General features: G+C 42.9%; 1 protein-coding gene across 3 annotated transcripts; it reads left to right on the forward strand.

Annotated features, from left to right (window-relative positions):
* The first annotated feature begins 1,639 nt into the window (after positions 1-1,639).
* On the forward strand, positions 1,640-8,243 carry LOC103107155 (mas-related G-protein coupled receptor member X2-like). 3 transcript variants are annotated; one of them, XR_009545779.1, is made up of 4 exons: positions 1,640-1,733; positions 2,121-2,276; positions 2,640-2,757; positions 6,527-6,648. XR_009545779.1 is itself a non-coding variant. In XM_007515894.2 (2 exons), exons 1-2 carry the CDS (start codon positions 1,657-1,659, stop codon positions 7,542-7,544), a joined length of 1,095 nt encoding a protein of 364 aa, XP_007515956.2. In that variant the 5' UTR covers positions 1,641-1,656; the 3' UTR covers positions 7,545-8,243. The 3 variants fall into 3 exon arrangements, 1 of the variants encoding a protein (XP_007515956.2); XR_009545780.1 differs by lacking the exon at positions 2,121-2,276; XM_007515894.2 differs by lacking the exons at positions 2,121-2,276; positions 2,640-2,757 and having other exon boundaries at positions 1,641-1,733; positions 6,527-8,243.
* Positions 8,244-12,090: the final 3,847 nt, after the last annotated feature.

The raw sequence follows: 12,090 nt of genomic DNA on the forward strand, positions 1-12,090 counted from the left end.
CTCCTCATCTAAAGCCTTTCTTGTGGAAAATCAACTGTTCCAGAACCATCACAGCCCACAGTGACTCTGGGCAGCACTGCAGATTAAGATGAACCCACACCTGGTGTTCTAGAACAAGAGAAGAGTATATCCTCCTTTGCCTGGCACTTATTCTTTTAAAGGCTTTGATTTGTTTCAAATTATTTTTTGTTTGTTGTCTTCTTGGACAGTTCTTTCTTTACTCATAGAAGTAATAGACAGGGGCCAGGTGGTGGCACACCTGGTTAAGTGCACAAATTATCATGCACAAGGACCTGGGTTCTAGCCTCTGATCCCCACCTGCAAGAGGGAAGCATTTAATTGGTAAAGGTGTCTCTTTTTCTTTCTTTCTTTTTTTAAAATTTTTTATTAGTGATTTAACAATGGTTGACAAGATTCTGGGATAAGAGGCGTACAATACACACAATTCTCACCACCAGAGTTCTGTGTCCAGTCCCCTCCATTGGAATCTTTCCTATTCTGTATCCCTCTGGGATATGGGTCAGAAATCTTTATGGGGTGCAGAAGGTGGGAGGCCTGGCTTCTGTAACTGCTTCTCTGCTGAATATGGGCGTTGGCAGGTGAATCCACCACCACCACCACCCCAGCCTGTTTCTATCTTTCCCTAACGGGGTAGGGCTCTAGAGAGGGGAGGTTCCAGGATACAATGGTGTGTCTCATTTTCTCTTCCTATCTCTACCTTTCCCTAATTTCCATTCTTAGACTATCTCCAAGCCCATGTTATATAAAACTCCCAATCAATTTTAAAAGGCTTGAAAGGATATGGTATGCTTTATTGTGAAAATATTAAACACATACAGGTCTGCAACATTTTATTAAGCTTTACTTTCTGTCTTTTCACAGGTAGTATTTTTTTTTTTAATTTTTTTTTTAATTTTTATTTTATTTATTTCCTTTTGTTGCCCTTGTTGTTTTATTGTTGTAGTTATTATTGTTGTTGTCGTTGTTGGATAGGACAGAGAGAAATGGAGAGAGGAGGGGAAGACAGAGAGGAGGAGAGAAAGATAGACACCTGCAGACCTACTTCACCGCCTGTGAAGCGATTCCCCTGCAGGTGGGGAGCCGGGGTTCGAACCGGGATCCTTATGTAGGTCCTTGTGCTTTGCGCCACCTGCGCTTAACCCGCTGCGCTACAGCCCGACTCCCAGGTAGTATTTTTTTTAACAACTGAGGACTAGAAGTAAATTTATGTCAGTCATGCCTACAGGCATCATTTTTCATGACTATGTATTCACACTGTGTGTCTGTGTCACATTTGAGTCTTGAAAGATGAGACAGGTCAACTTTACTCTTAGCTACAAAATCTCCCAGTTCAGGTCCCATTGCTGTCCAGGCACATAATTGAGGACAAAAGACTCCACGACAAGAATGACTTGCAGGAAGAGGAACACATGGGATGGATATGAACAGACACTGAGATGTAGAAAAAGAGCAGGAACAATATTAAGAAACATCTAAACATCTCAAGAGGGGTAATGACTCAAACAACTGTACAGTGTCATGTGTCAGCAGGTCCTTGCACAGGAAATCACAGGGCTGACCAGACTCTTTATAAGCCTCTGTCCACAAACAGCGTCTACCCAAGTTGCTACAGGGTGCTCTCCAAGGCAGAGAAGTATGCACTATCACTCCCCAGAGGCTCTTCCCTCCAGCTCAATCATCTTGTCACCTCTAGCAGCAACAATGGAGGAAAGGTACATTTATCAATTATTTCTTTCCAAAGAGGTTCACCCCTTAGGACACACACATGACTCCTCATGGAGATGGGATATTTAGAGAGACACTAGGCTCTAAGTTCTCTCCTGCCAAGTAAGGTGAGAGATCTGAACTGGTAAAGCAGCACTGCTCCCTTTATTGGAATCTGTCGCTATTGGAATCTTCACATTCCAACCACTCAAATTTTAAGGGATGATGAGAAAGATGTCACTTTCCCAATTTAGGGGACAAGATAGGGTGCATGCAGTATTATTCCAAAGCTACAATGCAATGAATAACCCAGTCTTGGCTTCACTTGCTTTTTGAAAAGTCTTTTCTGTCTCTAGGGATTCCAGAAAAAAACAAATGGCTTTTTTTTTTTTTAGATGATTGAGAAGAGCTTTATAAAGGATAAATTGCAGGCACCAGGCAATGGTGCATCCAGTCGAGTACACATGTTACCATGTGCAAGGGCCAGGGTTGGAGCCCCTGCTCCCCACCTGCAGGGGAAACACTTCATGAAGTCTGAAGCAGGTCTACAGGTGTCTGTCTTTCTCTCTCCCTCTCTTCCTCTTCCCTCTCAATTTCTCTTTGTCCTATCAAATAAAAATAGAAAGAAAAAAGGGGGGAGGTTTAAAGACAATTACATGATAAAGAGATCACTATTCCTAAAGGAAAGTAATAACAGAGAATCTTGACATCGTGGGTTAAAAGACAAGAGGCAGGAGAAGTTACCAGAACTCCAGGAGGGCTGTAGCTGTACTTCAGTCATAGCTGTGGCAGTAGGAGAGACCTACGATACATGGGCTTCTCCTTGGGTCTTCAAGCCACAGCTTGTCAAGAACACTGATTGGAAGCTAAAAACTCAAACTCATCTCCTGTCCTCCCATCTCCTGTCCTGTCAGTGTCTCCCTTTTTCTGAAAGTACCCAGGACTCAGAAGGGAAGCAAGGCTGTATGGGGCAAAAAGACATCATCTCCTGGGATGCAAGTAGAGCAGAGAAGGTGATCGTTCTAATGGCAAGTAGAAATGATTCATCTCTTCTTATAGTTTCATCACTGTATCTTTTTTTAATATTTATTTATTAGATAGAGATAGCCATAAATCGAGGGGGAGGTGTGGTAGAGAGAGAGAGACAGAGAGACACCTGCAGCCCTGCTTCACCACTTGTGAAGCTTTCCCCCTACAGGTGGGGACCAGGGGCTCAAACCTGGGTCCTTATGCATTGTAACACATGCACTCAACCAGGTGTGCCACTACCTGGCCCCTTTTACAGTTTCATCACTATTGTGGTTTCCTGAGACTCTCTAAGCAGTTGAATCAATTTTTCATTCTACCCCCTCTGTTTTACTATGCTTATTGGCACCTGCCTATCCACTTTGGAATCATTTCACATAAAATCATAAACATCTTGAGAATGAAATGCAGTTTTTTTAACTTTTTTTATTAATGTGAGAGATAGTAGAAAGAAAAGAGAACTAGGTAGTACTGACACATGCGCTGCCAGGGATTTAACTCAAGACCTCATGCTTGAGAATCCAACACTGTATCTTCCGCACCACCTCCTAGATCATAGTTTTAGTGTTTCTTAAGGTGGGAAACATAGATACAAATATCTTAATACACTTACAACTATCTGGAGGAAGAACTCCATTTAAAGTATTGAGATGCTACCTGGACCAAATGGTAGGTATCAGGTACCAGGGGTCTTCCAACTAGATGTTCCCTTTCCTCAATCAGACAACTTCATCCTGTGATCCTCCAAAGCCCCCAGACACATTAGCATCCAGTTCAAGGAAGACTAAGAAAGGAGGAGCACAAGGAGGTAGATGTCTTACCTCCCACCAGCTTGTCCTGGTCACATGGTGCCACCCAGCATTAAAGGAAGCTGGGAATAAGGACTTTTTTTCTGAATTAAAACTCTCAGAAATAGCCTATGTAAGAAGTGACTGACTGTTGGGGAAAAGTAACAGTATTTACACTCCTGGTTCTCCTCTAATATCTGTACTCATAAGGAGATTGGGGAGAGGCCCCTCAAAAGTAATGAGTGGTGCAGCAACAACGGCAAGGGGTTGGGGGTGGGGGCTCAGTCTGGGCTCCCAGTGTCCAGGGCCACTACTGGGGATGCTTTTTACAGCAGAGGTCAGGAAAATAATTTGTTCTCTTAGAGCCTGGTTTCTCCCTGAACCAAATGAGGATGTTACAGCAGATGTTTTCTAAAGGAAATGTGCCAGATAAGGAGAATATAGTAGTGAATAACAAGACCCACGTCAACCCAGGCAGGCGTAAATATTTCTGGGTTCTAACTTTAAACACAAGAGTTGCAAACTGCCTGCAGTTTCATGAATGATAGCCACCAGCTGCCCCGACAGTGGCTGCACCTTGCCTCCATCTCTTCACGAGGCCGGCAGGACTGCAGGACTGAGAGGGCGGGTATGTGGAGAAGGTTCAGACTTAGCTTCTCAGTCTTGGAGACAGGCCTTCTTTCCACTTGAAGGCCTCTCACATGTATCTTCTGCAGTGTAGAGAGGGCTGCTGTTTCTTAAGCAAGAAAGAGGGCACACTTTGAGTCAGTTTGTTCTCAGTTGGCTTCTACTAATATCTAATTTTCTCTTTACTCGCTATCTTTCTCTTTCTTACTCTGAAAATACCTTAATTCAAGCTAAAAAAAAAAAAAAAAACCAATCTTTTATTCCAACTGAGGTCTCACTTGAGCATTCTGTTTTGCTTTTTCACCATTCTCCATAAATACAGGACACCCTAGAAGACAGCTGGACTAAGTGGCAGGTTAAGACCTGGCAGCTACTATTCAGCTTCTTAGTGCTTTGCTGTCCTCACCTATAAGTGCAAAGAGCCATGTTGGGCTTCATTGAGTCCTAAAGAGGAGAAAAGGAAGTTAAGCCTGAGCAGAGAAGATAGTGCAGCAGTGGCATACAGGACGTGCATGAGAAAGGTTCAAGTGTCACTTTCCAGCACCAACTGTCATAACTAAGCAGGAAAAATAAATAAATCTGAAAAGCACTGAATCTGCTGCTATAGTTCATCCAGGTATGATTAGATCTTCTTCCCAAGTATGAATTCAAATGAGTATCTGTTTCCTGTTTCAACATCAGACATGCACAGAGTAGAAGTAAGCTTTTTATTTTTCCCTCCAGGGTTCGCTGGGGTTCAGTGCCGGCACTATGAATCCACTACTCCAGGAGGCCATTTTTTTCCATTTTATTGGATAGGACAGAGAGAAATTACAAGAGGAGGGGAAGATAGAGAGGGAGAGATAAAGACAGACACCTGCAAATACCTGCAGACCTGCTTCACCACTTTTGTGAACCGTCCCCCTGCAGGTGGGGAGCCAGAGTATTGAACCCAGATCCTTGCACAGGTACTGTGTGTGCTTAACCAGTTACACCATCGCCCAGCTGGCCAAAATGAATGTTCTTCCTAAGTTCCATCAAAGCTTCTGCTTCACAAATGTTTCACAAGAAATCACCAATAGGTCTAAATGATATAGGGAAAGAATGAACGGATTTGTACTGTAACATTCATGGCAAATCACTTACCAATCTTCCTAAGAAAATGTAGTGCCTGGAGTCTCTGTTCATTCCAACCATCTCCTTTCTCCATCCCCAACCTGTCGATGTAGCCTCTAAAATACTGATAACTTCAGATAAGCTCTGAATTATCTTCCTAAACTTCACTTAATCCCTTTGACATGCTCACTAAGCCAAATGCTCACCCATCTCAGGTAGAACCCCATACTGGTTAGTTATTTATGTAGGCAGAAACAAGTCTTTACAACAGTGGGTTAACAAAAGGAATAATGAGAAATAAAATGTGAATACTTTCTGTCAATTTTTTCTACATTAGCCCCAAATTTCCAGAATCCTTTAAGATTGTCATTTATTCATGCACTGCTGAAAAACTTTCTTCTTGACTGCACACATAGAATAAGACACTGGGATCACAACACAGACAGAGAAAATACTTCCTATCCCCATAAATCTGACATAAGAGTCATCTAGTTCAACTGGTCAAGCCATACTCACATATGTCACATCAAGAGGTCACATAACCTCCACAACATTAAATCAAAATGTTCTTTATCCCTTGAGGTTGGACCACTTGCAATCACAGACACTGTCTCTATTTCCTGCCTGAGGATTCTTTCATCTTGCTCCAAAGATCAGTACCAGAGAAGAAATGCTGGACTCAAGAGTCCAGTTGCTATCTCACACAATCTGCTCAGATTTTTCTTCTTCTGTCTCCAGGTTAGCAAATGGAGATGTTAGGTAGGACCAGGGATAGTTTTATGTCTGATGATGGTCTATGTTGAAATAGTTCAAGGGGACCAGGCAGTGGTGTACCCAGTTAAGCACATACATTACAGTGCACAAGGATGCAGATTCAAGCCCCTGGCCCCCATCTACAGGAGGAAAGCTTTACATGTGGGAAGCAGAGCTGCAGGTCTCTCTGTCTACTCTCTATCTCCCCTGTCCCTCCCAATTTCTCTCTGTCTCTATCCAATAATAAATATATTAATATATATATAAATAAACTAAAAGAGAAATGGAGAAAGAGAGAGTCCACACACTGTAGCAGAAAAGCATTACCAGCTTGAACTCAAGCTAAGACTATGTGAGAAGTCATGAATTAGGTTGAGACTACAAGGTTATAAAGACTTCAGCAAGCCTCTACTACCTTCCTCTGTAACACAGGAATAGTGATTCCATGTAGCAGGGTGGCTGTGACAACCAGGGTCATACAGCAGGTACTCTAGTCTTGTTTGTGTTTCCAGAGGCACCAGTGAAGAGTTTCTGAGCACGGATCCAGCTGTCACTGCATGGGGAACCACAGTCACACTAAAGAATGAAAGTAGCCAGGTCTATCTTTCCACTGTCACCACCGTTAGCCAGGTTCAGTTCTCATTGGTTATTATCATCGCCCTGGTTGGGCTGGCAGGAAATGCTGTTGTGTTCTGGCTCCTGGGGTTCCGTATGCAGAAGAACATCTTTTCCATCTACATCCTCAACCTGGCAGGTGCCGACTTCCTCTTCCTCTTCATCCAGACTACATATGCCATAGAGGGCCTCATCCGCTCCAACCTCACCACCCCACCCTCCATTCCTGATTGTTTCATTACTGTGTTGACCTGCACCTATCTCACAGGCATGAGTATCCTTGGCGCCATCAGCACTGAGCGCTGCCTGTCTGTCTTGTTCCCCATCTGGCACCGCTGCCGCCGCCCAAGAAGCATGTCAGCTGTGGTGTGCTCCCTGCTCTGGGCCCTGTCCCTGCTGCTGAGTATGCTGGAAGGAAAGTATTGTGGCTTTCTGTTTTGGGATAAAGACAAGTTTTGGTGTCAGGCAATTAAACTTACAATGGCTGCATGTCAGACTTTTTTGTGTGTGCTTCTCTTTGGGTCCAGCCTGGCCCTGCTGGCCAGACTGCTGTGTGGCTCCCAGCGGATGCAGCTGACCCGGTTGTATGTGACCATGGGGATCACGGTGCTGATCTTCCTCCTCTGTGGCCTTCCCTGGGGCATCCACTGGTTCCTCATATACTGCATAAAGTATGAGTTTGTGAAGCCTCCGGTTCGCCTCTATTACATTGAAAAAATCCTGTCTACCATCAACAGCTGTGCCAACCCTATCATTTACTTCTTTGTTGGCTCCATCAGGCAACAGCGGCGACGAAGGAAGCAGCCACAGACGCTCAGGTTGATTCTGCAGAGGGCTTTAGATGATAGTCCTGAAGTGGATAGAAGTGAAGGCAGCCTTCCTCAAGAGGCCCTGGAGATGTGGGGCAGCGCTTAGGTGTCCTAAGTCAGAGTCTGCTTCAGTCACACCACTGTGGTTTTGAGAACCAGCTTGGTTTCTATCTGAGAAGTTTTCTTAGATCCTCTCTCTCAGTCTCAAGGCCCATGATCAAACAACTGGGATAAGTCTCCTCACCAGAGGAAGAAATTAGACAACACCTGTTAGTGAGGGCACCCTCTCAACTCCCCAGGGACCTTCTGAAGGTGAAGTTTGTCAATTCTGGGCCCAATGCCATTTCCACTTTGTGAAGAATCCTCCTCTAACAAAGTTGAAAGCAATACAGAAGTCTAAATTTTGTGCTCACTATTTAATAGGAATGAAAAAAGAGCATTAATTATGCTTTTCACAAGTTTTTTTTTTCTGTCTTCCTATAGTCGATCTCTCTTTTTTTATTTTTTACTAAAGATTTTATTTATTTATTAGTGAGAAAATTAGAAAGAGTGAGAGAAAGAACCAGACATCACTCTGGTGCATGTGCTGCTGGGGACTGAACTTGGGACCTCGTGCTTGAGAGTCCAGTGCTTTATCCACTAAGCCACCTTCCAGACCACTAGTCGAGCTCTATAATGTTTGAAGACGTAAACTTCAATCAATGCCTCAAAGGGCAGTCTCATTTAATATGGAACCCTTAAACTATTTCCCTAGCTTAATAAATACAGACTACAAGATGGATTAATGGTTAATAAAGTGGTAACTTTTCAAGTCAGTTCTGTGCTTATTTCTTCGTCTGGGTTTGAGGCATAACTTTAATTGATAGCTTTCACTATTCTCAAGGTTTGCAAGCATGAAGCTCAGTTCTATAAACAGACCATCAATGTCAAAGTATAATTAGGTTTAAAGTAGTTATTTATTAATTTATCAATAAATTTATTTAATTAATTATTAATTAATTATTAATTAATTAAGTAGTTATTTGATTAATTTATTAATATTAAAGGAAAGTAGTATTTCCTTTAATATTTCTAGAAGACGCACACATGCATTCCTTCTCTATCTACTCCACTGTCTTTGTCCGAATGCTGTCTTTCTGGGGCTCCCTAGTCTTTCATTTAAGAGCAATTTTCCAATGGGTGCTACTAGATTTTGGGTTTTTTTTTCTATGTTTTATTTATTTATTTATTTATTTATTTATTTTTGCCGCCAGGGATATCACTGGGGCTCGGTGCCTGCACTACAAATCCATTGCTCCTGGAAGCCATTGTTCCCATTTTGCTGCTTTTGTTGTTGTTATCATTGTTATTGTTGCCATTGATGTTGTTATTGGATAGGGCAGAGAGAAACCGAAAGAGGAGGGGAAGACATAGAGGGGGAAAGAGAGACACCTGGAAACCTGCTTCACCACTTGTGAAGTGACCCCCTGCAGGTGGGGAGCCAGGGGCTTGAACCAGGGTACTTATACCGGACCTTGTGCTTCACATGGCATGCTTAACCTGGTGCACTACTATTTGGCCCCTACAAAGTGAATCTCTAAAGTCCCTCCCAATGAGATAAATCTTTGAGACACCTGACTATTACAAACCAATATCCCCTCATTTTAAAAGAAAAAAGTGGGGGCTGGGCGGTGGCACAGCTGGCTAAGAACACATAGTAGTAAGTGTAAGGAACCACGCAAGGACCCAGGTTCGAGCCCCCAGCTCCCCACCTGCAGGGAGAATGCTTCATGAGTGAAGCAGATCTGCAGGTGTCTATCTTTCTCTCTCCCTCTCAATTTCTTACTTTCCTATACAATAAAGGAAGGAAGGAAGGAAGGAAGGAAGGAAGGAAGGAAGGAAGGAAGGAAGGAAGGAAGGATGGAAGGAAGGGAGGGAGGGAGGAGAAATGGCCACCAGGAACAGTGGTTTCATAGTGCCAGCACCAAGCCCCAGCAAATAAGTATGTAAATAAATGAAAAAGTGATATTGATTTTAAAACAATCTTAGGATGACTGTCCACTAAAATATAATTGTATGTACCATGTGATATGAAAATTTCAGAATACGGTTTATGTTTATGTTTTTGAAATGATTCTTCATGGTGTACTTATTATGTTACTGTATTAGTTGTAATAGACTTAGTGTGCACTGGTAACAAACAACTCCAAAATCTGTTTATTTCTTGCCTGCAGTCTGCCTGGGCACTTCCAGGTCCACTACTCGGAACTGCAGGAAGCTTCCAACTTAAGGCACCTCCACCTCAGTACAAGGCTTCAATTTCACTGATGTTCGAGAGACTTAGAATGGAAATTACATGTACAGCCTGAGGCAACCCTGATCATTTCACTGGCCAGAATTAGTCATATTATCCTACAGTAAGTGTAAGATAACTTGCTACAAAGAAAACAAAGAACCATTTGGTATACATGGTACAGCCAATATGTATATGTATATCCAATACTGAGGATGGGTGATCTCCAAGAGTAATCCTGCCATGGCCCCAGAAGGAGAGATCACACACTGGGAGGACAGGCAACATTATAGCAGTTACTAAGTGAGAGAGGATGGGAGCTGGAAAACAGCTCGCCACTCCTTATCCCACTCTTTATCACACACACATGCTTTATCAGACACCATATGGGAACACCATAAAAGGGGACACTTTGTGAGCGATGAAGCAGTGCTATGCTGTCTCTCTCTCAAGCACACGCTTTCTCTCATCCTCTATTGGGCGGGGGCTCACTGGGAGCAATAGAATCAGGCAGGCACAAAGCCCTAGTGAAGTCCTGGTGACTAAAAGTAAATAACTAAAAGAACAAGTAAATAGCCAGGTGGTGGTAGAGCCTTATCCCTACCCTTTCCAGTATTCCCAAGAACTCCCAACACCTTCCACATCTCCAACAATGAAGAGCTGATTACTTCTTGGAATCTGCAGCAATTCCACCATTGAACTAGGAAACAAGTGAAACTAGAGTACGTAAGTGGTGAACTCAAGCAATCACCTACCCCTGTTGCTAAGGGTTGAAGCATGGGGGTGGGGGGGGGTGTAAACACACCAAATGAGTAAACACTGACTCCGAGAATAGAAATAAAAGCTTTCTATACAACAAAGTCTCCATGTGTAGACTGCACGTTATAGTGCAGGACACTTAAGCTCATTTAAGCCAGACCTTCCACCTTCTGCACCCCATAATGACCCTGGGTCCATATTCCCAAAGGGATAAAGATTAGGAGAACTATCAGGGGAGGGGATGTGATATGGAGTTCTGGTGGTGGGAATTATGTGGAGTGGTACCCCTCTTATCCTATGGCTTTTGTCAGTGTTTCCTTTTTATAAATATATATATTCACAGACTACCAAAAAAAAAATTCTACTGTAATGGTTCACCACCGGAGGCAGAATTTAAGTTCAGTATTTGAATGGTTGAGCCTTTGTGCAATTTTTACATTGGTCGCCAGGGGGTGCGCTTGTTGCTCTAATTGTGACCATCTCAACTGCAGAGGAGCTGCAGTGAGATCAGACTTGAACTGCAGACATTTAGACACTATCACTAGCCCTTTCTACAGCAAAGGAGCAGCGCTAAGAGTAAGATCACCTAACAAGGCAGAGACACAGGGTACATGACAATGACTGAGGAGAGGGGACGGTAATCCTCCCTTTAGGTTGTGGTATGCTGACACCTGTCACGGGGAAGCTAAGAACCTGTACATGCATGACAATACTCCTGTAAGTCAGTATTTCCCCAGTAAAATTATATATGAATTATATGTGAAAAAGGCATAAAACCTTTTCCTCACAGCAGATTAAATAGCCAGAGGCCAGCCAGAGGAAACAAAACCAAAGACTTAGTGTTGAATATTACCTCTTGGGGGGGCTTGCTGATGTGGAGGGTCAAAGAGGAGTTACCTGCTGGTGTTCCCTTGCTCTCTAAGTCTCTGGCATTAGAGACTGGCTGATGGCACACCTGGCTGAGTGCACGTTACAATGCACCCTGACCCAGGTTTGAGCCCCTGGTCATCACCTAAAGTGGGGAAAGCTTTGTGAGTGGTGAAGCAGGGCTGCAAGTATCTCTTTGTCTCTCTCCCTCTCTATCACCTTCTTCCCTCTCGATTTCTGGCTGTTTCTATCCAATAAATAAATTAAGATAAAAATCTTAAAAAATAATAATAAATCTCTGGCTTTCTACTAAAATGTCAGCACAGGAAGAAACTACAAGATCATCCAATCACTCCTCCACCCTTGTATTTTACAGATGTGGAAAACTACAGCCCAGGAAAAAATGATTTTCCCAAGGTCAAATGACTATCCAGTAGAAGAGTAAAAATTTAAGGCCTGGTAACAGTTGCATTTATTTATTTTTATCATACCACTTTTGTAAATTTGTGACTAATAATGGTTACCAAGATTGTAAGACTACAGGAAGGGTATAATCCCACACTGCACCCACCACCACAGTTCTTGCCCTCACCTTCCCAACCATAACCATCATAGTTGTCACAGTCTTGGAGACTGTTAGTTTAGTTCTGGTTGTATTTGGTTGGTTGGTTTTTGCAAGTTCATGTGTTTCAGTTCTCTAGATAAAACCAAGAAATACTTAACTGTTTGTATTGTAGGAGGTGTGACTTTTAGA

Source organism: Erinaceus europaeus, chromosome 17 (assembly GCF_950295315.1).
Source record: "Erinaceus europaeus chromosome 17, mEriEur2.1, whole genome shotgun sequence".
Lineage (NCBI taxonomy): Eukaryota > Metazoa > Chordata > Mammalia > Eulipotyphla > Erinaceidae > Erinaceus > Erinaceus europaeus.